This window comes from Cnephaeus nilssonii (genome assembly GCF_951640355.1).
Source record: "Cnephaeus nilssonii genome assembly, chromosome: 3".
NCBI lineage: Eukaryota > Metazoa > Chordata > Mammalia > Chiroptera > Vespertilionidae > Cnephaeus > Cnephaeus nilssonii.
The window spans coordinates 102,580,359-102,607,396 of NC_137074.1; the positions used below are offsets into that span (position 1 = coordinate 102,580,359).

Consider the following 27,038-nt stretch of genomic DNA (forward strand, 5'->3'; position numbering starts at 1 on the left):
GCGGGGGGCCGGGCTGCGGGCCGGGCCGGAGGCGCCCGCGCTAGGCGGTCCCCGCGCGGCCAGCTGGCGCCGGGCGGGGCCGGCCTCCGTCGCCGGGTGGCTCGGCCGGTCCCCGCGCGCCGGGCGGCCACACACGTGTCCCGGCGTCACGTCCGCGCGCGCCCCCGGGGCTGACGTCAGCGGCTGCTCGGGGAGCTGGGGCGCCGGGTGCCGCGCCGCGCTCGGGTTCGGGGCCCGCGACGCCGCCGAGAGGAGGGGCCCGGGGGCGCGCGGGGCTGGTCGGAACGCCCGGGGCCGCGGAGATCGTCTGCGCCGTCCGGCCCCCGCCGGCCCCGCGACCGCCGGCTCGGCTGCCCGGTCCCGGGCGGGCGCGGTGGCGCGGCTCCGGAGCCCACCGCCCGGGCGGCGCGCGCCGCCTTGACCCCGGCGGCCCCGCGGTCGGCAGACGCCCGCAGGTCCATGGTGGGCTCGGAGCGCGATGAGCCGCCCGTCCTCCGCCGGCCCCAGCGCTAACAAACCTTGCAGCAAGCAGCCGCCGCCGCCGCCCCAGCACGCTCCGTCCCCGGCTGCGCCCCCGGCCGCCGCCACCATCTCGGCCGCGGGCCCCGGCTCGTCCGCGGTGCCCGCCGCGGCGGCGGTGATCTCGGGCCCCGGCGGCGGCGGCGGCGGCGGCGGCGGGGCGGGCCCGGTGTCCCCACAACACCACGAGCTGACCTCGCTCTTCGAGTGCCCGGTCTGTTTTGACTATGTCCTGCCCCCCATCCTGCAGTGCCAGGCCGGGCACCTGGTGTGTAACCAATGCCGCCAGAAGTTGAGCTGCTGCCCGACGTGCAGGGGCGCCCTGACGCCCAGCATCAGGAACCTTGCTATGGAGAAGGTGGCCTCGGCGGTCCTGTTTCCCTGCAAGGTAAGGCCGGGTGCCCCTGCGCACCCCTGCCCGGCGGTCTCCGGGGCTCCTGCGCCCTCCATCCCGGGTGCTGGCGCTGAGAGGCCGGTGACACGTCACTGATTTAAACTAAATGTGCACACTTTGTCCGCCTCCCTCCGTGCCCCGCCTGCCCACTTTGGGAGCAGCTCGGGCTGGCGGTTGCTCCAGCACTGAGCCCAGGCGAGCTGGCCGGCGATTGTTGTTGGAACTCATCACCGCTCCCCCGTGCAGCCCGGGTGCCCTGCAGGTGTGTGCTCGGGTGGGCCGCGCAAACACAACCTGGATGGAGAAGCAGACTCTCTCTGAAGGTGTGAGATGGGAGGAAGTGGGTGAGCTACACGCACCCGTTACCAGCACTCAGTTTGGCAGGCTGGGTACCGGATTTCTCCTGTACCCCCCCCCCCCCCCACACACACACACACACACACACCCTGCCATCTATCTGGCCGTCCCCGACACGTGAGAACCCTCAGGAACAGAGCTAAAAAGGGGGAGGGGACGACCACAGCCTGTTTTCTTTCACTCAGCAACAAGAAATCCCTGCAAGCCAAGCCTCGTGTAGCCTTCAGAGTACTGGAGAGGGGTGTGTGTGTGTGTGTGTGTGTGTGTGTGTGTGTGTGTGTTGTTGTTGTTGCTAAGTGGGGTGAAAACAAAAGTTAATCAGAAATTTAACAGGAAAGGCACACAGGAGCTGTTGTTACCGTTCCTTAAGTATAAATATACTCATGCCGCTGAATTTAGAATCATAGATGTCAGTGTGTGTAAAGAAGGTTATATATACGTACACGTAGGCATGTTTGTTTTTGTTTTCAAAAAATGACTTCTGCCACTTGCTGTTTTAAATTCATATTATCACATATTTTTCTATAGCTGAAGCATAGTTCTCCCTTGCTGTATTTTAAGTGGCTGTATAATATTGCGTTGTGTGGTCATATTATAACATCTGTTTACCTACATCTGTCACTTAAAAATCATAAGGCGTAATTTCAGAGAAATACCTGTCTGTATTGCTTCATTACAACCTAGAGCTATACCATCAAGTTCTTTTTCTAAACTTAGAAGTGGAAATCATGTCATTAATACTTTTGAGTTTTTGTGTAAAAGTAACTGCTCTGCCTCTAGAGCCATTCAGGCTGTCTTGCATTTCTCCTTGGTGCTGCGTATTTTTTATAGGGCAAGAGCTTATTTTTAAATTAAAAATAATCCACCCGAGAATTGGAGCTTGGGAGTCAAGTCAGTACGTGAGTGATTTAATTTGGTCTGTGCCCTACCACAGATAAGTTTAAAATAGCATATTCAAATAAGGGTTTGAATTCATGTTTGGACTATGGTTTTTCTGTCTTCCTTAACAAGTTACTCTATTTCCAACCACTCCTCATAATGCTTACAAATTAACCCAGTCTAATCAATAGTTGTTTCTCTTAATGTATAGACAAACTATTTCTGTAATTTTCTTAGGATCACGAAGAAGGTGGTAGCCTAATGATCAAGAGAAGATTTGGTGATAGTGACATAAGAGTGGATATTTGATGTTGGAGATATATTGTGGGAGCTGGGTTACGGGGGGCGGGGGTGTGCCACAGGATTTCTGGGGAGCCATCTTTTCAGCCCTTCACTTTCCCCAAAACCTGCAGTGGGCAGTAGAAGAAATGGCTTTAGGTGACTTACAGTTCACAAATGAGCATTTGTTATCAGTCAGTATTCCATAATTTATTTTCAAAAAGCAATCTTCTAAGAGTATTGTTTGCTCCCAAGAGAAAGTGAAGGAAATAGTTATAACATGCTATTTGAACTGTGAAGTTTCACTTTCAGGATCTAGGATTCTGGTTCCTATTGAAGTATAGGTTCTTTCCAACATCTAACATGCTAGTGAAGTCTTTTTTGAAGAGTAGTTCTCTTGGAAATCAGTTACTCACCTTTCTCTGCACATCATTGATTTTCCACATCCCTATTCTGTAAGAATGCAGTTGGGCAAAGCTATCACTTTGCAAGCTGAAATCTAACAGGGTCAACCATTCCCCTACAGACCAGGAACCAAGCTTAGAGAGTGATTTTAGTGTCGTGTCTGTGTGTGATTTTATAATGCTGGAGTATCATGTCTCAGCTTGGGTTGACCAGTAATCCATGCTGTTGACGGGGGAGCTCAGCCACTTCATTTGGCAAACCACACCTGGATGTATATAGAGTCCCCACAAGCAACCAAGATATGTTAGTTGGGGAGGATGAGAGCAGGAAAGAGTAGTAAGGCCTATGTCAACTTCAACAGAATAGGTCTGTGTCCCTAGCCCTGTGGCTTGCACTTGCTGCTGGAAAACAAACGAACTGCCTTCTCACTATCCCTGCCTGCTCTTAGAATCTCTCATGGGGTGGCTTATGTGAGAAAACCAGCACTGGGTGAAATCCCAGAGCCCAGGACTCAAGAGTTGCTGGAGTTGCCATTGTTTGTCTGAGAGCATTTCTGGGTCCTTAGTTTCTTCTTGTGTTTATGAGGGGGTGGGACTGCTCAACTTCTAAGGCCCCAGAGCGTCCAACGTTCTGTGAAATGAAGGGAGATCATGTGGGATGCTTATTGGGTTCCTTCTGTGTGCCAGCTGCTTCCTTTGTGTGGGTCAGCTTTTATTAGTTTGCCTTTCTTCTCTTTCAGATGAGAAAACTCATGCCTATAGAGAGGTTAAGAGTTAAGTGACTTGTCAAGATCGCACAGCTAATAAGTGGACCAGCCTGTGAACCTGCATCCCAAGGGCACACATCCTTTGTACTACTCACTGTGTAGGGGTTTTGAATCTGAGCTTATCTCCAAGGCTCCAAAGCATAACTCAAGGTTGACACCAGTAACAAAACCATCTGGTTGGATGAATGCACCAAGTGAGCCTCTGCTGGGAACATCTCCAAAAGACAACAGACATGTTCACTATAAAACTCATTGGCAAGAATTTTATAGGGCATGGAATAGGAATATTGGAGGCAAAATAACCTACAAGCCTAATATTTGGGGGAATTTCATTACATTTCTGCACTGCTCATGCTTCAGTTGGCCCCAAGATGGATGTGTTGCCAAATAGCTTCCTTACATAGGTTTGGGGCCACTTAATTAAAGGCTAGAATGCTGCCAGCACCTTTGATGGAGGGCACCTCATGCGTTACTAGCTCAGGTCTCCTTTTTGAAAAAGGACCTCTATCAGAGTATGGCTCTCTTCCGCATGTCGTATTTTTAGTCCATTCTGTGTCTTGTTCCACGCCTGAGAAGTTTGACATCCTGTTCCCCTATCTCAGACCCACCACCTCAGTGGAGCGTGGGTGTAGGAGAAGTGAAGGTGACACCTTTGTGCCCCCACTCAACATTTTTTTAAAATATCAGCCAAGTGTTTCTCTCCACAACTGTGGAAAATGCTAAAACCACTCCAGCCCACTTACACCATGATACATTTTCTTTCCATTTTTCCTTTGTCTTTTCTAAGAGTTTCTAGTAGCATATCTTTAAATAGTTATTGAACTGGAAAGCCTCAGTCAGCAAATCTTCCCTGCACTCGGATTGTGAGGTGGTGTTTTGTTCCTTAAAAAAAAAAAATGAAGTGAAGTTAGATAACCCAGTTGAAAATTAAAAGCTCCCAGTGTGGACTCATCCAGTCCAATGGCGACAAGTTCTGAATCCCAGGAGAGCATCATGAGGCCTGTAGCCTTGGGCTGGGAGACCCCGGACAGAGGAGCCGCTGGGGAGCTGGGCGCACATGCCTCTCCGAAGGCCAGCTCTTGCTCTGCGCTGGGCGATTGGCAGGGTTGGCAAAGTGTTTGCAGCCATGCCCAACCTTTGGATTTTTTTTTTTAAGAAAAGACAAAAATCTGCATTTTTTAGTGAAAAAAATCTCACTTTTTTTTTTTTTTTTAACATTGCCCAAACTCAAATTTAAGGATGGCACTTCCAGGCCAAACCAACCATGTCTGCAGACCAAATTCCAGCTGCCAGTGGGCAACCTCCTATCTGGTTCTCTTCTAGAAAGTGTTCAGTGACCCTTATCATCATGAACTTTGGAACTCGGATAGGTTCCCAAGTGAATGTGATTTTATAGCGCTTTTTTTTTTTTTTCATCTTTATTTTGACAAGAGAATACTCCATTCTGGCCCTTGGGAGAGCTGCACTGTTGTGCTAGTGACTATGTTTGATTTTGTACCAGCCAATTTATTTCTTTGCACCTGAGTGTCCTCATCTCAAAGAGAAGGGGTTGGCCTAAATGATTATACCAAGGATCTTTTTTCAGAACCCAGTAAACTACAGGGAAGAGAGCACTACCAGGAGATAGAAGGGGGTTCCCACCCTGGCTTCGTATGACCTTGGTTCAGTCGTGTACTTCCCTATGCCTGTTTGTTCATCCGTTAAAAAGATTGAAAATAACACCTAGCAGGTGGGTGCACTGAAATCGGGTTAGAAGGGGCACAGGGGGCTTGTGCTTCACCGTATCAAATAGAAGAGGACGGGTATTAGGGGTGTTGCCCGGTGAGAGTGATTGGTCACCTAGAAGTCTGAGGGGTTAAGCCAATTTGCCAAAACCATTTCAGAGATCTCCTCTCAACCTCAGAAATCCCCCTCAGACAAAACAGTCTCTTTGGAAACTGCCCGGCGGCCCTCCCTACCGGCTGCGGTTGGCCAGGTTGGCTCATAACAGCCTGTGCTGGTCCTGGGGCCCACATCCTAGCACAGTCAGAGTGAGGCCCAGATTGTAAAGCACAACGTGGAAAGTACAGCTTTTCAGTGTAAAATTAGGAACAGAAGCACTGGAATACTACGTAGGCGTACTGGAGTTTAATGCCGATTCCACACATAGTTGGCCCAGGGCTCTTCCCGGGTTACCATAGCTGCAACTGGAGTAAATCATTATGACCTGGAGTTAGTCTTTAGCACAACCAGAGTGGAGGCCAGTCCACAGCAGGTCTGGCCTGTGACGTCCCCAGCCTGAGCTGAATTAGATTGTCCTGGTCCGCGTCCGAAGCCCCACGTATTGTGAAATGTCTGAAGAGCCAGACGTGCACATCTGACAAAACTTGTCAACAGCGGCATTTCTCAATCACACCCAAAAGGTCCTCATGCCCTGAAAATGGCACATAGTAGGTACACATTTGCTAAAGTGAGTGGCAGTAGGCAGGCTGTTGGGTACGTCAGGAGGGCACAATCAGACGAAGCGTTAGAATGTGATTGCACTGTGGACACCCTGAAACGGAGACTAAGAAAGCTAAACACTTCCTGATCAGACGTGTCTTTGTACTACACCTGGAGTGTCTGTTCTAAGGCTTATGAAAGATGCTGAAGACTCTGCAACAGAATTTCATCAGCTTTGCCCCAGATGCCCATCCATTCGCTTCTTAAAAACTGAAACTGTCGTCCTCGTTTTCATTCTAGTGAAGATTGTATGTAATGATTTTTAGACTCTGTAGTGTCCATGAGATAAGTTTTCATCCACCGACATAATAGAGGTGAATGGAAGGCACCCCTGGGGTTCAATGTGTGGGCCTGGGCCGTATTTTAAAACTTTGAATCAACAAAGGCCGTGTCTTTGGGTCACTCCTGCCCCCAGACTGCCTCTTACTGGGGTGGTTTTGAGATCAGGCCCCACCTACATGAGCCTCCTGGTCCAGATCCCACTGTGATGGGTTGGTGACCCCTTCCAGCCTCATTGGCTTATTGGTGAAAGGGGGTGAGGTTCAAACTCGATAATAATTTACACACAGTGCCCAGCACAGCTGCAGCACAGAGTAAACCCTAAGAGACCTGCAAGTTAGAAGCTGACAGAAAGTGGCCAGTGTATGAAGTCAGGCCCAGGCATAAACTTTAAAAAGTAAAGAAGGAATCTTTTTTATTTTCTCCCATAGATTCTCCCACCCAGCTTCTCTTCCCTACTCCAGATCATGTAGGGTTTCCCTAGAGCTGGGTCACTTGGCCTCAGCATTGGCTTTTTAGTGATGAATCTTTTTTTCATTTATTGAATGGTTTTAGAAGGGAAAGCCTGGTTAGATCAAGCAATGTTTTTTAATGTGTATATTTTTTTACACATTATAAAATTCGTTGTTAAAAGTTATCATTATTTTAAAATATAGAACATAGAAAATAATTCTTATATAATAAAAGGCTAATATGCACATTGTCCCCTGGGGAGTTCGACCACCCGGGAGTTCAACGGCTCACTATGACGTGTGCTGACCACCAGGGGGCGGCACGGAATGAAGGAAGGCCCTGGCCTGCAGCCAGGGGAAGGAAGGCCCTGATCAGCCCTGATTGCCAACCAGGCCTAGGGACCCTACCTGTGCATGAATTTTGTGCACTGGGCCTCTAGTATAAATTATAATCCCCTATACTACCCCCTGCCTAGAAATAACCACTATTATCATTTTGCATATGTCTTTGCCACTTTACATCAATGGAGTTTTTTATTTTTTTAAAAACAGGTAAGATGGAGATTCCATACACTATTTCATAACCTATTTTACATCTAACACATTGTGGCTGCTTCTCCACATTGATATTAAAGGTCATGTCTAATGGCTGCATAGCAGTGCAGTTTTACAGCAGTACCAGAGTTACTTAATCTCTTGTTTGTCATCATGTAAGTCATTGTTTTCTTACTGTGGTTTTTATTTTTTAAATATATTTTATTGATTTTTTACAGAGAGGAAGGGAGAGGGAGAAAGGAACATTGATGAGAGAGAAACATCAATCAGCTTCCTCCTGCACTCCCCCAACCAAGGTACATGCCCTTGGCCGAATCGAACCTGGGACCCTTGAGTCCGCGGGCCGATGCTCTATCCACTGAGCCAAACCGGTTAGGGCCTTACTGTGGCTTTTAAAAAAGCACTGCTATAACTGAATCCTTGTGTATAAGAAATAACAATTTCCTAGAAGTTGAGGGGTAGGCCAAAGGGTATGAAAAGCTTTGCCAGCTTTGCCAGCAGAGCCAGCTTGCCTTCTCACTCGCAGTCACTGACCATGGCCCATTTTTCTCCAGCATCACCAACACTGGGCGTTAACCTTTGGTTTTCTTAATGCAGCTGCCTGTCTTTTCTCTCCGATATAACTTAGGCCAGAGGTGGCTCCTCCAGATTACCCATAACTTTTCATCGTACCAACCCTTGCAACTCACTGCAGACCCAAGCCCTGCCCTTTTTACAGCCTGTCTGCCTAGCCAGCTGTCCCTCCCCTGCCAGGTCCTATGAAACTGAGTCTAACAGAGCAGCAGGGCCTTCGGAAGTGGTAGAAGGCAGGAGTCTGGGGGTCCCCTGCAGCAGGGAGTGTCAGGCCTGCATTTTGAAGGATGAGCGGCAGTCTGCCCACGAAGAAGGGAAGGATGGAAGATCTGATGAGGTTATGTGAGAAGGCCAGTGGAGTGTATTGCTTTCATGTTATCCTCCTAATTACTTTTACAGGACATAGGACATAGTTAATATTCCCTTCTAAGAAGCGTGCCCAGAGTCACAGTTTGTAAGTGTGTTTGGGAACAGAAACTCTAGTCAGAGTCTAGAGTAATTGGAGTAATTCACACATCCAATGTCCTGCTACAACCTCCTGCCTTTTCTGCTGCTGGCTCTACCTTGCTGGGGAGCAATGATTCCCTCCCATTCCAGAGTCCTGCAGTGGATTTTAGAGAGAGATGGCAGTAGTACCAGAATGGCCCTCTCGTTAGAGTCACCAGGTAAAATATAGGATGCCCAGTTAATTTTGAATTTCAGATTTTAAAAAAATAAGTTTTTGGTGTAAGTATAACCCAAATACTGCCTAGGACATACTGGGCATTTTGTATTTTTATTTGCTAAATGGCAACCCTACCACTTAACTCTTCTGGTGAATTTGATTTCTCTGGTTGCGAAATAAAGACTGCGGAGTGGCGTAACACTGCTTGACACGCTGCTGGGCAGTTAACATGATTATGCAGGTGGGATCCTGGCAGAGCAGATCAAGGGCATATTGAAAAGGGGTGTGCAGGGTAGTGGTAGTATGGCACAGAGCCTTTAACTGCAGCTCTTACCTGAAGGTGCTTTTGTTTGCTTGAACATAGACTCTGAAGGGACCTTACAGAACTGGTTCTCCCAAGACAGTGTGTGGTTGCCTGCTAACTCTGGCTATGGTCAAATGAGAAACATACTTGGTCAAAAGTCAACTTTTGTTTAAAGTGTCTAAGATTAAAAATAGACTCCTGCCAGCCCAGGGAGTCTTTGTAAGGCTAAATGCACTCCCCCATTTCCCCAAAAGCAGGATGTTCTCAGATTGCTGCGATAAAATTACCTCAAAGTGTCCCACCAAGATACCTTTAGTGAGAAGGCTGTCTGCAGCATGGGGTTTGTTAACTTTCTCAGGCAAAAGAAGGAGTTTTTAACCCAATATGTAAATGAGAATTGCCTTCTCCAGGAAATAGTTTGTAAAGTTAAATATCTTAGTCCCCTCACTGTTGGACAGTTCTGGTCCTGAGTGGTACTGTCTTCTATTATTATCTGTGAAACCGTCACTGTACTATGGGTTAGTAAATACCTTTTTGCACTATCTCATAGTGGAGGTGAGGAATTTACCATCCAATTTAAGTGAAATTTTGCTGAGACTCTTACAGGAAAGATGCTAGACAGATGCAGGTTGAGTATTATAATTAATTCACAAGAAGAGATTTCACTTTCTCCTACTGCCCAAGTCTGAACTCCTTCGCTGTTACTAGTCAATAGATGAGTCATAGACAGTTTTGTGGATGCACTCAGAGGTGACATGGTAGGCTCAATTCAAGGTCACACACAGGACACTGGGTACTTGAGTTCTATTTACAGTGACTCAATCAATAGTTGTAAACACCTTTTGAACAGGAGGAACATACAGCCATCAAAATGATGACAGCACCTTTTTTCCCAATCTATGCACGATTACAAAAAGTCACAAATAAACACCCCCACTCTGAGTAGTTTATGTAAATAGAATATACTAGTAAAATGGCTTTATCAAAAATTACAAAACAAATCCTTAGTGACAAGTCTGGAATAAATATTTTCCTTACAGATCTCAAGGTCTACTGAAATTTTGTTTTAATTCTTCCCACAGTAAAGATTTTAAAGTGAATTAACATGGTGGGAGAACAATTATCTTCGGGAGATAAACCTAATATTCATTTACCAACAAATAATGGGTGGGTAGAAAGCAATAAATCAGTAAATCAATGAACAAAATTAATAGGCCCATAAATTAACTGGAAAGCTACCTGTGATCATATATTGGGGGCAGTAAACATTTTTAGTCACAGAGGAGCTAGCTTGAATTGCTAGACATTTTTTTAAAAAGTGGTAACATTTAAGTTTAACTGCTGGTTAAATTGTAAGTTTTACCATGATTTGAGTCTATACTAGGTTCTGCTACAACTCTCATTTCACTAAGTCCAAAGAATGTTGAGAAGCTAGAGAGACCACAGCCAGTAAGTAGGCCCCTATTTATCTGCTTATCATACCTAACAAGTTACACTACCAGGAATTCATCCTTTCGGTGGAACTCTGATAACTCTCATTCCATTCCTGAGTTCACCTCCTTAGTGCGAAAAGGGGTTTGAGAAAAGGGGGTGGGGGGTCGGTACGGTTCATTCCTGGAGCTCCTTTTTCTGAAGTAGTGGGGAATCGAAAACCTTGGATCACTGGGGGTGAGGCTGGAAACTGCACGCCAGGGCAACAGACTTGTGCCCACAAACCTTCAGAAGGACCAAAGGAGCAAGGAGAAGGCTTTGGCTTCTTCGGGGGTCAAAGAAGTATTGTTTATTATAACGGTTGATGCCTTCATTGCAAAATTTTATTGGTTCATTCAGATGAGTACCAAAAAGCCTCTAGTAAAGGAAAAGTAAATTGCATTTACACATAGATATGTAGTTAAAAATATTTTTCTTTATAAAACAACGCTATTATGATAAAACTTAATTCATTTGACCAATTCTGCAAAAGGAATCTCTATCTTATAAAGGATAAATATGCTAACTCTGTCCCCAGATTCTTTAACATTTGTTTATTCTTATATGATTTCAGATGTATTATTAGTTGCAATAATAATGCCCCCCCAAAATCCCATATACCCTTTTTCCAGAATCACCAATTGTTTCCTTTTTGCCCCATTTGCTTTTTCATTTATGCTCACTCTGTTCAAACAGATATATTTTTTTAACCATTCGAATGTAAATTGTAGGCATCCTGCCCCTTTGCCCCTAAAGACCTCATTGCATTTCTCCTAAAACATCTTCTTATATAAGTAAGGTAGTTACCAAAGTCAGGAAATTTGACATGTAGTAGGTACTATTATCTAATCCACTGTGTTCAGATTTCATTTGTTGCTCCAACGCTGCCCTTTTGGGCAATTTTGTTTTCCCACTTGCATTGCATTTAGCTGTCACTGTGCATTTTGTGATCCTTACAGCGTACTTAGACTGAAGAAAAGTGGTTGGCTTTTGCTAACTCCAAGACAAGGTCATTTCTTGGATTTAATTCAGAAGTTTAAGAGCATGAACAACAAGATATTGATTGTGCTTTGTTTTCCTTGAGACATTCTTATTTGAGGTGTTGGCAGATGTTTTGCTAATAAAGTTTACTGTTTCCTAGGAGGGAAGCAGGTGGAGGCAGGGCGGTTGCCTCACAGTCCCCATGGAGGGGATGCTTCGGCCTGAGCTCGTGGCGTCGCCCCTTTAAAAGACATTGATTGTTGGAGTTCAGCAAATTGTTCTTGAATTGCACGGACTCACATTTAATTAAATAGGTTAAATGTCCTGAACCAGTTACAGGATCCATGACCTTCACCAAGTATCTGGCTAAGAAGGGTGCTTATTGTGTTTATATACTCACTCCATAAACAAATATAATGCGACTGAGTCTATTAGGTAAATAACAGGTGTCTAGTGTTTGACTATGGATCTGTTTCTGATGGATCTGGTCCTATCTATACTAATAAAAGGGTAATATGCTAATTAGACTGGGTCGACCGAACATCTTCTGGTGGTCAAGTCCTCCTTCCAAACAAAACCACGGTGGTGGGGGCCAAGGCAGAGGTGGTTAGGGGCAATCAGGCCAGCAGGGGAGGGCGGTTAGGGGCAATCAGGCTGGCAGGCAGAGGGGTTAGGGGTGATCAGGCAGGCAGGTAGAGTGGTTAGGGGCTATCAGGCAAGCAGGCAGGTGAGCAGTTAGGAGCCAACGGTCCCGGATTGTGAGAGGGATGTCCAACTGCCGGTTTAGGCCCAATCCCACCGGCAGTTGGACATCCCCAAAGGGGTCCCAGATTGGAGAGGGTGCAGGCCAGGCTGAGGGACCCCCCTCCTGTGGACGAATTTCATGCACCAGGCCTCTAGTCTATATATATAAAAGCCTAAGTGACTGAAGGACTGGTTGACCGGTTGCTGTGATGCATACTGACCACCAGGGGGCAGATGCTCAATGCAGGAGCTGCCCCCTGGTGGTCAGTGCACTCCCACAGCCAACCTCCCGTGGCCAGCCAACCTCCCACGGTCCCTCCCCCAGACCAGCCAGCTGCCCCTCTTCTCCCCCCCAACCCCATCGGCCCCCATCGCCGGCCAGGCTGAGGGGCCCAAATTTGTGCACCAGGCCTCTAGTTTGTATATAAAAGGGTTTCTACACCAAAACCCTGCCTAGATTCATTTAAATACACCCTGCAAACCCATGCCGAGAAAAAGAATTAGTTCTGTTTACTGCTTTCTGCAAAGACTTAAAAATGAGGCACCAGCCCTAACCAGTCTGACTCAGCGGATAGAGCATTGGCCTGCAGACTGAAAGGTCCCGGGTTTGATTCTGATCAAGGGTACATGCCCAGGTTGTGGGCTCAATCCCCAGTTGGGAGCATGCAGGAGGCAGCCAATCAATGATTCTCTCTCATCATTGATGTTTCTATCACCCTTTCCCTTCCCCTCTGAAATAAAAATATATATATTAAAAATATATATATTTTTAATGAGGCACCAGGCCACTTACTGCCTTTCCTGACAGGAAACATTTGCACAAGACTTTTGAGCCATTGTAATGCAAAAAGTTTCTAAAAGAGAAATCAGAAATTGTATTTCAACACTTGTTTCTCATTCTGCGGGGCCATCCTCCCCCGCCCTGCATTCTTCATTGCTTGGAGCTTTGGTGTGTGGTGGTGCCTCCCGGCCCCACCCCCAAGAGGTTTACTTAAGCCTATTCCCACCTCACCAGCAGATATTTCCCTTTGGAGAAAGCTTGTTTATAGCTGAGGACAAGTCCCAGGACCCACAGGCCGCCCTCTACAAACCAGCCCAGGTGCTGCTTCTTGGGAACAAGAGCGAGCATCCAAGACAGAAGCATCTGAAGGAAAGCGGCCGCCTTTGAACCCGCCCCGGTTGGTGGGGCAAGCTCTAGCCAGAGTGGGAAAAGTGAAACCTCTTGCAGGTGCCCGAGAAGGCTGGGAGGGCTAATGACCGGCTCCTTATTTGTGGGTGTGCTGCCCTTCCTCAGGGAGACGCCTTTCGGGGCTGTTTTCCTCCTGTGCAAACCTAAGAAGCTAATTTTAGAACCTGCCTGTAAACGCAGTGCGTCTCTCCACTCTGGTTTCTGTGCTTGTGGGTTTGGGTGCTGGGAAGTCAAGGCAAATGTAAATCGGTTTCTTTTTCTCTTATTGTTTGACTTGTAAGCACAGGATGGAAAGCTCTGCTCCGTGTGGCCACCAGCTCTGATTGTGGCTGCCCAGCCAGGTTTTGTCATTCATTTAAATTAGTGCCTCTCTGCCGAAGCCGGTTTGGCTCAGTGGATAGAGCGTCGGTCTGCGGACTGAAAGGTCCCAGGTTCGATTCCGGTCAAGGGCACGTACCTTGGTTGCGGACACATCCCCGGTGGGGGGTGTGCAGGAGGCAGCTGGTCGATGTTTCTCTCTCATCGATGTTTCTAGCTCTCTATCCCTCTCCCTTCCTCTCTGTAAAAAATCAATAAAATATATTTTAAAAATAAATAAATAAAAAATAAATTAGTGCCTCTCAGCTGGGACGATTTTGCCCCCCAGGAGACATTTGGCCATGCCTGGTGACAGTTCAGGTTGTCACAACGTATGGGGGTTGGGGGACAGTTGCTACTGGCATCTAGTGTGCAGAAGCCAGGGACGCTGCGAAAACCCCACAATGTGCAGAACAGCCCTGTCACAGAGAAGTGTCGGTCTGAAATGTTGATAGTGCCGCTGTAGAAAAAACAAAAATTAACTAAGTAGTCAATCAGGTCCCTGCTTCTCATTTAGGTTTTATCCCCACTGTTTGCTCCGCCACCCTGCGGGGGACCCACTCCATCCACAGTCCCTTTGTCTGCTCACCACCTCACCTCCTCATCCCATCCTCACTTTTAGAGTTGCCCCTGGTCTTCCTCTGCACTGTTGTCTGTATCTCTGCTGAGCTTGAGCTGGTGGTTGTTGCAGGGGATGGCCGCTCTCCACAGGAAACATCACAGGGCAGGATGGGCTCCAGGATAGCGGTTCACGACCTTTCGAACCCTCGGAGCTTGTCAGGAAGCACAGCCCAGGGCCGGCGCAATTTGGGTTTGCTGCTCGGAGGCACCCGGACAGTTTTTCATGCCGTTTCCGGAATTCACAGACCCTGAAACCCTCCTCCTTGTCCCTGGATTCGAGCCCCTAATGTAGGTAGCAATAACACAGTAGTGTTTTCCAGAACAATGCTGAAGACTATTATAAGCATGAAGTGTGACTGTGGAGTGTGTATGTATGTGTATATGAGTGTTTAAAGTTTTTTTTTAATTTTTATTTATTGATTGATTTTAGAGAGAGAGGAAAAGAGGAGAGAAAGAGGGAGGGAAGGAGGAAGAGAGAGAGAGCAACACTGATTTGTTGTTCCATTTATTTATGCATTCACTGGTTGATTATTTTTTATGTGCCCTGACCAGGCATCCAGCCTGAAACCTTGGCTTATAGGGACAACATTCTAACCCGCTGAGCTGTTGTAGGCCACCTCTCATCAACCCTAGAGAGGTGTTCTTAGGACAGCCCCCTGAATCAGCGGGAGAGGGCTGACCCCAACCTCCATCCTTGTGTTCTCATATAAATGAATTGATACAGGAGACCTTGACTGCATTGTGAAAGGCCAATTTATTAAAGCAAAACAAGCAAACATACATCTGGCTTATGGAGCACAGACGGGTTCTCAGCTAATCTAAAGAGCAAGTTGGCTGGGGGTCTGGGGCGTTAGATACCCTCCTGTCAATAGGCATTCAATTCCTCTGCTGAATATTTTGGTACAGATTAATTCTCAAGGTTCCTTTTTTTACTTTGTTGTGGCCTTCCCAAAATTCATGAAAAGTACCTGGCAACTTTACCTTAAGTCTTGAGACTGCTGGCTTCTCTTAGGAAGTAAAACGACCCTTTTTTTCTTCCCCCTTACCTCCCTCCCTTTCTGCATTCTCTCATTAGGGAGGTTTTTTAACCATTTGCTCTGGTGTCCTTGGTTGGGGAAGATAATAGTTTGTTAGTTAAAAGCTGGCTGTAAATTGCTCACACTGTTGGGACTTGTTTTAACTTTCCTGTCTCAGTTTCCCTATTTTCCTGCATTGAAATCCTGTAACAGGGCTTCCGGGCCAGGGCTAACGTTTAGATGTTTTCTTCTTAGAATAATCTCTAATCCAAACATCATCAAAGTGACAGCAGGGATCATGAAGACGCCCCTCACCCGTGATGGAAAAGAGAAGGAGTCGTTTAGCATTAAAGTTCCGCTTGTTTAGAAAAAGCATGGAGTAAGCACCTAACACTGGAAAAATACTGAAGTTCATGGAAGGCAAGACCTTTCTTCTTAAGGTCGCTGTCCACACAGATGCTCAGTAATGCCTCTTCTATTTGCATACTTTGGGGAGGTGCCCTGTTCTCTCTATTTGGGTTGAAGGATAGTGTGTGACTTGTAAGGCCAACCAAGTAATTCAGAATATAAATATTTCTACTTGAGTTACACAAGAGAAAAGTTCTAAAATGACTGCTAGGTGATGAATATTTGCCGCACTTTGAGTTGGTGGATGTGGAGTGTTTGGGGCTTTTAGCTGAGGAAGCTGTGCAGGTGGCACTTTTCTGTACATTCTGCCAAGTCCTTCGCGCTCCTGGAATTAGTACTGGGCAGCTGTGGTAAACAGCCCATTCTGAAACGCTTTCAGATCCAAATATTCCAACCAGAGACTCTGCCAGGCTCTGGTTAATTCTTGCGTATGTATTTTACACTCTGGGCAGAAATGCCTCCCTCATCACTCACAGAACCTCAGAAGACTATTCCTAGCTGCACCCTAGATTTAAAACACAATTCATAGGAATTTGCTTATTATGGCCTTATATTTGTTAGGAACACAAAATATTAGCATACATGGGTAAACTTGTTTTTCTCCTCTGATTAAATTTTTTACATCCATGCTTTTGAAATTAGTCCATGTTAAAAATATGAATAAGCAGTTCCTATGGGCAAAGTAAATAACAGTGAAATTTCTGCCAATTTCTATTGAAGATTATCATCATCCACTTTAGGTCTGGGAGGAATGAGCTGAATTTCTTTCTCTAAGCTACTCTCCTTTATTAGGGGCGTGCAGACTGGCTTCATCGCTTCTGTATCCTCAGTGACTAGCTTGGGGTCTTGTATGGAGAAGGTGCTAATGCCTGTTTGTTGCTAATGGTAAATTCAGCTGTAAAAATTCGAAGTTGACCTACTTAAAGTTTATAAGGGGTTGAATCCCTAAGGCAAGGTAGAGAGAAGCAAAAACAGCTGTGGGAATTTTTTTTTTTTTTTAAGCATTTGGACACAGCATCTTGGAAAATGGCCTGGCCCTGCCCTCATTTGCTGTCTTGTTTCAAAAGGGGGTGGGGGAGTCCAAGTGGGTAAGCCAGACACCTTACCTGCCACTGCTGCTCGAGGGTGCTGAGACATACTTCTAGCTTCACCCGAAAAGGTGTTCAGGCTTCCTCATCCTTTACAAGACAACTGCATAGTACTCTGGGCAAGTGCCTACTGTCGCTGTCTGTTAACTAGGAATGAACATGGTCATTTTTGTGAAAGTTGGTAACAAATATCTGATTCCTTTCCATGTGGTCTTTTCCTGTGATAGGTGTGATTTATCCATCAGGAATGTCATCCTGAGCTTAAGGGAGAAAAAGGTTTTATTTGTACCCTATTAAGGCAGTAGTGTAAGGGGTGGACTGGCCAATCAGAAAACTCCTCTAGGACAGCATCCACTCCAGGACCCACTTTAGTTCCCCTTTCTCCTGGCCTGTCGAGGACCTGACATACCTGGTCATAGGAGATGTGCAATTGGACTTGAGGATGTGGTCTCAGGAGAGCTCAGAGGCTTTGAGAGGAGTGTGAGGCCCTGCTCATTTTAACCTCCGCTGGCTGGAACCAAACCCACCAGCAGTCTCCCAAGTTAGTTAAGCAGCTGTCAGACGTGATTTCCTCTCACCCAAGAGGTACGTTCAGAACCCCTCAGGGGAAGATTTAAAAGATAAAGAAGGTGAGGTAGTATTTCTATCATGTGAGTGGTCTCCAGCCTTCTTCTGCCCTAGCTGAACACTCCAGCAGGCAAAAGCATGGAGCCAAAGGGCAGTCTTCCCCACAACCTGCCTGCCAGTCACCAGTTTGATCCAGGAAGAAGTGGAGACCAAAAAAAAAAGGAAAAAAAGAAAGAGGAGTAATATTTTATAAATTGTCTTTAAGGTGAAAACCAGTCTGGAGATAACATATTCCTTGTCCAACCCTACCCCTAAGCAATTTAAAATTCTTTAAAAGGTCTTGAAATTCACAGAAAAAAAAGGGGGAAAGACGAGGAGGCTCAGCAATTTTGTTGCTGTTTCTACTAAGAGTAGTTGAGCTGTGAGTTTTTTATTTTAGTCGGGGGTTGGAATGCAGCACATTCCTGCTGCAGGATCTGCCCTGGTTTTGTGCAGAGTAGTACTGACAGTGAATGGGAACTGAGACTTTTACTCAAGTCTTCAACTCATCTCCAGCAAAAATAGTTGAAATAAGACTACAGGTTAAGCCCGGGAAACCTGAGTGGGTACTCTTGGGGCTGAAGCCAGTAGAATTTGTTTTTCACCTTTACTGTTGAAAGTATTGCGTATGTCCCCCGATTCCCCCAATGGCCTCTCCCAGCCTGCCCCCTGCCCCACCCAAGGCCTTCACCACCCTGTTGCCTGTGTTCATGGGTTATGCATATACACATAGAAGTTCATTGGTTGATCTCTTCACCCCTCCCCCACCCTCCACTGCCTTCCCTCTGAGGTTTGATAGTCTGTTTGATGCTTCTGTGTGTCTTTATCTATTTTTGTTCATCAGTTTATATTGTTCATTATATTCCACAAATGAGTGAGATCATGTGATTCTTACATTTCTCTGACTGGCTTATTTCGCTTATCATAATGCTCTCCAGGCCCATCCATGCTGTTGCAAATGGTAAGAGTTCTTTTTTACAGCTGTGTAGTATTCCATTGTGTAGATGTACCACTGTTTTTTAATCCATATAGTCTGTTTCCAAATCTTAGCTACTGTAAATTGTGCTGCTATGAACATAGGAGTGTATATATTCTTTCTGATTCATGTTTCTAGTTTCTTGGGATATATTCCTAGAAGTGGGATTACTGGGTCAAATGGGAGTTCCATTTTTAATTTTTTGAGGAAACTCCATAATATTTTCCACAGTGGCTGCACCAGTCTGCATTCCCACCAGTAGTGTACCAGGGTTCCCTTTTTTCTACATCCTTAGTAACACTTAGTTGTTTGTTGATTTGTGGTACCTCATTGTCGTTTTTATTTTCATCTCTCGGATTAGTGACTTAGAACATTTTTTCATATGCCTTTTGGCCTTCTGTATGTCCACTTTGGAAAACTGTCTATATAGATCCTTTGCCCATTTTTAAAATTGGGTTGTTTAATCTTCCTTTTGTTAAATTGTATGAGTTCCCTATAAATTTTGGAGATTAACCCCTTATCGGATGTATCATTGGCAAATACGTTCTCCCATGCAGTGGGCTCTCTTGTTGTTTTGCTGATCATTTCTTTTGCTGTGCAGAAGCTTTTTATTTTGATGTAGTCCCATTTATTTTCTCCTTAGTTTCCATTGTCCTAGGAGATGTATCTATAAACATATTACTACGAGAGATGTCTGAGATTTTGCTGCCAATAGTTTCTTCTAGGATTTTTATGGTTTCATGTCTAACATTTAAGCCTTTTATCCATTTTGAATTTATTTTTGTGTATGATGTAAGTTGGTGGTCTAGTTTCTTTTTTTTTTTTTTTTTTGCATGTATCTGTCCAATTTTCCCAACACCCTTTATTGAAGAGACTGTCTCTGCTCCAATGTATGCTCTTGCCTCCTTTGTCAAATATTAATTGAGCATAATGGCTTGGGTCAATTTCTGGGTTCTCTGTTCTGTTCTTGTGCCAGTACCAGGCAGTTTTGAGTACAGTGGCTTTGTAATATAGCTTGGTATCTGGTATTGCGATCCCTCCAACTTTGTTTTTTCTCAAGATTGCTGTATCTATTTGGGGTCTTTTTTTATTCCATATAAAATTTTGGAGTACTTGTTCTAGGTCTGTGAAATATGCTGTTAGTATTTTAATAAGGATTGCATTGAATCTATAGATTGCTTTCGGTAGTATGATCATTATAATGATGTTGATTCTACCAATCCATGAACATGGTATATTCTTCCACTTGTGTATATCTTCCTCTATCTCTTTTTTCAAAATCCTGTAGTTTTCAGAGTATAGGTCTTTCACCTCCTTGATTAAGTTTATTCCTAAGTGTCTTAATTTTTTTGTTGCAATGGTAGATGGGATTTTTTTTTTTAGTTTCGCTTTCTGAGAGTTCATTATTGGTGTGTAAAAATGACATTGATTTCTGGGTGTTAATTTTATATACTGCTACGTTGATAAATTCATTTATTAAATTGAGTCATTTTTTGATGGAGTCTTTAGGGTTTTCTATGTACAATATCATGTCATCTGCGAATAATGACAGTTTTAGTTCTTTTTTTCCAATTGGGATGCCTTTTATTCCTTCTTCTTGTCTGATCGCTATGGCTAGCCCTTCCAGTACTGTGTTGAACAGGAGTGGTGAGCGTGGGTATCCCTGTCTTGTTTTGTTTCTAGGGGAAATGGTTTTAGTTTTTGCCCATGAGTATGATGTTGGCTTTAGGTATGTCCTATAAGGCTTTTCTTATGGTGAGGTATGATCCCTCTATTCCCACTTTGCTGAGAGTTTTTATCAAGTAAGGGTATTGGATTTTCTCTAATTCTTTTTCTGCATCAATTGATATGATCATGTGGTTTTTGTCTTGCTATCTGTTAATGTGCTGTATCACATTTATTGATTTGCGGATATTGTACCAGCCTTGCATCCCTGGACTAAATTCCACTTGGTCATGGTGTATGATCTTCCTAATGTAATGCTGGATCTGATTTGCTAGAATTTTGTTGAGGATTTTAACATCTATATTCATCAGGAATATTGGTCTGTAAATCTCCTTCTTTGCAGTGTCTTTTTCTGGTTTTGAGACTAGGGTAATGCTGGCCTCAGAGAAAGAGCTTGGAAGTATTCCTTCCTCTTGAATTTTTTGGAATAGTTTGAAGAGGATAGGTGTTAGTTCTTCTTTGATTGTTTGGTAAACTCGCCTGTAAAGCCATCCAGACCTGGGATTTTTTTTTTTATAATTATCACTGCTTCAATTTCATCAGTAGTTAACGGTCTATTCAGGTTTTCTGATTCTTCCTGATTAAGTTTCGGAATATTGTATTTTTCTGAAAATATGTCCATTTGGTCAATCAAGATTGTGCAGTTTGTTGAAATAGATTTGTGGCAACTCTATTTTTTACGATCCTTTGTATCTCTTTGGGGTCAGTTGTTTCTTCACCTCTTCCATTTCTGATTTTGTTTATTTGGGTTCTCTCTCTTTGTTTCTTGGTGAGTCTGGCTAGAGGTTCATCAGTCTTGTTTATCCTGTCAAAGAACCAGCTCTTGGTTTTATTGATCTTTAGTACTGTACTTTTGGTCTCTGTGTCATGTATTTCTATTCTGATCTTTATTATTTCCTTCCTTCTACTTACTCTGGGTTTCCTTGTTGCTCTCTTTCTAATTCTTTAAGTTTTAGGGTTAGATAACTTATTACAATTTTTTCTTGTTTTTTTTGTTTGTTTGTTTTTTTATGTGTGTTTTTTTAGGTAAGCCTATAGAGCTAAGAACTTCCCTCTCAAGACTGCTTTCACTGTGTCCCATAGATTTTGGATTGTTGTGTTTTCATTGTCATTTGTTTCTGAGATGTTTTTTATTTCCTCTTTTATCTCTTTGGTAACCCATTCATTGTTTAATAACATGCTATTTAGCCTCCATGTGTTCGATTGTTTTTGAGTGTTTTTATTATAGTTAATTTCTAATATTATGGCATTGTGATCTGAAAAGATAGTTGATATGATTTCAATCTCCTTGAATTTATAGAGACTTGTTTTGTGTACTAACATGTAGTCTGTCTTTGAAAATGTCCCATGTGCACTTGAGAAGAATGTATATTCTGTAGCTTTGGGGTGAAATGTTCTAAAGATGTCAATTAGTTGTATCTGATCTAGTGAGTCATTTAGGATTTCTGTTTCCTTGTTGACCTTTTGTCTAGAAGATTTATCATGATATCAGTGGGGTATTAAAATCCCCTACTATGATTGTATTGCTGTCTATCTCTCCTTGGTATCTTCCAGAAGTGGTGTTTTTTTTTAATGTATTTGGATGCTCCTGTATTGGGTGTATATATGTTTACCAGAGTTATGTCCTCTAGTTATATTGATCCCTTTAGTATTATGAAGTGGCCTTCATTATCTCTTGTTATTACCTTCACTTTGAGGTCTATTTTGTCAAATATAAGTATTGCTATCCCAGCTTTTTTCATTTTCATTTGCCTGAAGATTTTTTTTCCATCCTTTTGCTTTCGGTCTGTGTGAGTACTTTGTTCTGAGGTAGGTCTCTTGTAGACAGCATATATATGGGTCATGTTTTCTTATCCATTCAGCTACCCTACGTCTTTTGATTGGAGCATTTAATCCATTTACATTTAAGGTTATTATTGATGGGTATTTGTTTTTATTCTTTATGCCTGTTTTCCTTCTTCCCTTTCTATTTCTTCTTTTTACAGCAGTCCCTTTAGCATTTCTTACATTGCTGGCTTAGTGGTAATAAACTCCCTTACCTTTTTTTGTCTGTGAAGCTCCTAATTTCCCCTTCAATTTTGAATGATAGCCTCACTGGATAGAGTATTCTTAGATTCAGTCCCTTGCTTTTCATCACTTTGTATACTTCATCCCATTCCCTCTGGCCTGATGAGTTTCTGTTGAGAAATCAGGTGATAGTCTAATGGGAGAGATTCTGTCTCTCTCTTGTAACTTTTAAGATTCTTTTTTTTTCTTTGTCTTTTATGTTTGCCAGTTTAATTACATTGTGTTTTGGTGTCAGTCTTTTTTGGTTCATCTTGACTGGGATTCTGTGAGCTTCTTGGACTTGCGTGGTGTTTTTCTTCCCTGAATCAGGGAAGTTTTCTGTCATTATTTCTTTAGGTTTTCTATTTCTTGCTCAGCTTCCTCTCCTTCTGGCACCCCTATTAAGTGGATGTTGTTTTGTTTCTTGTTGCCACAGCTCCCTTAGGCTCTCCTCCTGCTTTTTAACTTTTTCCCCCTAGTTGCTGCTCTGCTTGGGTGTTTTTTTCTACCTTGTCTTTGAACTTTCTGATTCGGACATCAGCTTCTTCAAGTCTTCTGTTGAAACCTTCCATGGTTTTCTTTATTGCAGCTATGTCATTCTTCATTTCCTCTTGATTCTTATTCATGTTGGTGAAAATCTCATTCAGCTCCTTATAATTCTCATTTAATTGCATGTATTTGTCATCCAGACGATTGAGCATCCTTATTACCATTATTCTGAATTCTTTTTCTGACAAATTACTTGCCTCCATTTCATTTAGTTCCTTTTCTTGCGATTCCTCCTTTTTTCCTTTTGGGGATTGCTTCTTTGTCTACCCATTTTTGTTGTCTCATTGTATTTGTTTCTATGTCTTAGATGAAACTGCTATGCCACACATATTTTTGAGGGGTGTTCCTATGTAGTAGGTGTTTTGTGGAACCCATTGGTGCAGTCTCTCAGATCTCCTGAGTTGGCTGTTCTAGGAAAGCCCGCTACTTGAGTTATTTGGTGTAATTGGATCTTGAATGTTATTGTCCCATTCATGGGTGGAGTTTCCTTACAGGTTGTCTGACTGTGTAACTCACACCCAACCTCATCATGCAAGCTGTTGTGCATGTGCTCGGGGTCATGATGTAGGACTCGCTTCGCGGTCCTGGAGCCCACTGCCAGAGTGGCACGACACACAGCAGGGTCCTATAGCTCATGGGAGGTGTAGCATGACACACGTAGGGTCCCGGAGCCCGTGGCTGGGGAGGTAGGGGTCCCGATGTCTGTGGCTGAGGCGACACAACTTTGGCTGGGTTGGGGCTCACTCAGCAACTCACTGCGGGGGTCCCAGAGACAGCGGCCAGGGTGGCATGACTCTAGCTGGGGTGGCATGCACTCTGTGGCTCACTTCAGGGTCCAAGGTGGTATCCAAAGCCAGTCTGGGTGTTGGTGTGGCTGCACCCCTAGGTACAGCTGCTCTCCCCTTCGTGATGGTGTGGTTTCTGTGCCAGAGCCTTGCAGCTGGGGGAGTGCCTGTGGCTATAGCAGGGGCTCCCCGTCCAGGAGCCTGATCTGCCAGCCCCGAGACTCCTGCAAGATCTAACTCGCCCTTCACTCACACACACACCACACACCACACACCACACATGTCCTCACTCTCTCCCTCACTCTCGTCCTGCTGGCTGCCATGTATGTTTCTTTTCACCCCAGTAGAACTTTTGGAAAAGCCCATGGCTCATTGTGTTTCTTTCTGTCCTCACAGTATGCCACCACAGGCTGCTCCCTGACCCTTCACCACACAGAGAAGCCAGAGCACGAAGACATCTGTGAATACCGACCCTACTCCTGTCCCTGTCCTGGCGCTTCCTGCAAGTGGCAGGGGTCCCTTGAGGCTGTGATGTCCCATCTCATGCACGCCCACAAGAGCATTACCACCCTTCAGGGAGAAGACATTGTCTTTCTAGCTACGGACATTAACCTGCCAGGGGCTGTCGACTGGGTGATGATGCAGTCGTGTTTTGGCCATCACTTCATGCTGGTGCTAGAGAAACAAGAGAAGTACGAAGGCCACCAGCAGTTCTTTGCCATAGTACTGCTTATCGGCACCCGCAAGCAGGCCGAGAACTTTGCCTACAGACTGGAGCTGAATGGGAACCGGCGGAGGCTGACCTGGGAGGCCACGCCCCGATCCATCCATGATGGCGTGGCTGCGGCCATCATGAACAGCGACTGCCTGGTTTTTGACACAGCGATAGCACATCTTTTTGCAGATAATGGGAACCTTGGGATCAATGTGACTATTTCAACATGTTGTCCATGATGCAGTGAAATTATTTGGGCATAGTGCTCTATGGTTAATAAAGGATTTTATGGATGTTTTATTCACTATGTCTTCACAAGTCAGGGTCCCCAGTTACCTTGTGTTCTGTTTGGACATCAGCCCAATGGAGTTCATTAAACTGGGTGAATGCTGTTGGTCTGTTGGTTCTATAACTGGATTATTAAATTTTACTTCCTGAACAGCCCTTGACTGGTTGCTCAGGGCTCCTATAGACAGACCAGTAGGTTAAGACCAGGAGGCTTCTTCCTGCCCCCTCCCTAATTGGTCCTTCCAAATTGACAAAGTACAGTGACTGTCAGAAGATTGCTTTCATCTTGTGTTTAGGGGGTAGGAGTTGTTTTTAGTGCATTTTAAACTGTTTCTGTTTCTCAAACTGGAAGGCTAATCAGTATGCATCGTCACCTGGAGTACTCTTAGACATGCAGATTTGAGAGCCAATGAACTTAACAATCCCATCAGGTGATTCTTTTCAGCAGTCAAGTTGGAGAATTACTGGGTTAAGTTGTGGGGAAAGGGTCCAGATTTTAAAGGTGCTTTACAATTGCCCTCCACTGATACTATTTGTCTTTCTACCATTTCATCCCCCAACAGCCCACCCCCAAATTAAAACTAGAACTATAGGTCCCCAGGAACACATTTCTCTTGTGTTTGGTATAGATTACGTAGGACAGTGAGTCCTATGTCCACTGAAGTCCTCACATGATTAGTTTTTGCTCATCACTAGCACAGGGGAGCTGTTTACACGAGGCTTCCCTCAGGGGCCTTCCTTGATCATAGATGGTGGGAAAAACTAGGTCAATAGAGTGGGAAAAGCTTTATAACCAATGTCATATGCTTGCTACTTAAAGGTACGTGTCGGGGTTTTTTGTTTTGTTTTTTGCCACATTCACTTTAGTTTTTTAATAAATATTTTCCAAAACTGAATGTTGTACTTCATTTTCCAGATTGAATAACGGGCATTCATTGTATGCCTCCTGTGAGCAGGGCAGGGAGGCTGCACTGGCATCTGGGCATGGAGCTCTCACCATCTCCACAGAAGGAAACAGCCATTTGCCCAAGATCAGAGCTCAAGTCAGTGGCCACATTAGGGTCCACACTCACTTCCCTGAACATGGACTGTTGGTGGTGTTACAGGACTCTTCTATGGAGCTGTTATTTGTCTGACAGTGCCCGTGCTTATGGAAAAAAGAGTATTATTTCTCATGCTTTACAGAATCAGAAGGAGCAGGCGTGGCTAGAGCTGATGTACTGGGCTGGGTTTGAGCCAGGGTGACCCACTCCCTCAGTCCCAACCCTAAACTCTTAAAAGAATTCAGAATATTAGCCCCGAATGCTCCATGAGAATTGAAGACTGCTCCAGTGGCATTAGAGTAGTACCAGGTGGGAGTGGTGGCTTTAGAGTTGTTCTTTTTTTTAGGTGAGGTGCAGGGTTGAGTTTTCAGCCAGGGTAGAGTTCTGGCAGTTAAGGAATTGCCAAAGTGACTTATCTTCCAGGATAGTCTTCAATTACAAGTGAAAAGCAGTGCCCTGGACAAGAATCGGTGCTTAGAACATGTTTGGGAAATGAAAGGAAATAACAGCTCTTGTCACCAAGTCAGTCACATTTCAAGCCAATATCTGGAAGGATCTGTGGAGGTGAGACTAGGTAGGATCCAGGAGCAGGTGGATTTGGACCCTTGGGAGCAGAGCTGATCCAGGTCGGCTGTCCGGTGCAGGCACAGCACCCAGGCAATGTGTGTTGTGCATAAACTAGCCAAGTTCATCATGTTTGGATCTAACCACTCTTGTTATATATGATGGAAGAAATCAAGACTGGATTAGTCAATAAGTACCAAAGGGTAAAGCTATAATCAAAAGTGGAATCAAGGTACCCCAAAGCATAAAATGTTAGATCTTTAGCCCACAGAGGTGAAGTCATGGGCCAGCAGCCATACAGGGTACCGGTGGCAGCACTGAGTCAAAAATTCAGACTTCCTGACTCCAAATTCAAACATGCTTCTTATGTAACAAATGAAAATAAAGTTTTAGGCAACAAAACTCTGAACTTTTACTTCCAGAGTTATTTAGCCCCCTTAAATCTCTGTCACTGGAAATCTGTAAACTGAACTCTTACTCTGACTTTTTTTTTTTGAAACTAAGCATTTTCTGTCAGAAAACAAACAAACAAACAAAAAAAAAAAACACACCGGTTTTAGGAGGAAGTGAAAACACCAAAATAGATTATGTAAACTAAATGTCTCTTTATATAGTTCCAATTTCAAAGGCAGTTTAAAGCACAGCAATAAAGAGGGATGGGAGATATCTGTAATACTATCAACAATAAAGTAATAAATAATAAAATAAAGCATAGCAATAGACATTTGTCAAACTCATCACATGGTCCACTTTACATTTTCTTAAAACAAATTTTTTTTATTCCTGACCGAGTTATACTGAAGAGGAATATAAGACATTTGGGGGGGGGGGGGGGGGGGGGAGGCTAGCAATCTGAATCTGTGCCAGGAACCAGTATTCTGCCGCACATTCTTGCTAGTGTAATTGAGCCTCATCCCTCTTATCTGTAATGCTTGTACAGAGGCCATAAACCATGAACCA

General features: G+C 44.5%; 1 protein-coding gene across 1 annotated transcript; it reads left to right on the plus strand.

Annotated features, from left to right (window-relative positions):
* SIAH2 (siah E3 ubiquitin protein ligase 2) lies at positions 1-25,367 on the plus strand. Its single transcript, XM_079767348.1, has 2 exons — positions 1-907; positions 23,865-25,367. Exons 1-2 carry the CDS (start codon positions 479-481, stop codon positions 24,420-24,422), a joined length of 987 nt encoding a protein of 328 aa, XP_079623474.1. The 5' UTR covers positions 1-478; the 3' UTR covers positions 24,423-25,367.
* The last annotated feature ends 1,671 nt before the right edge of the window (positions 25,368-27,038 follow it).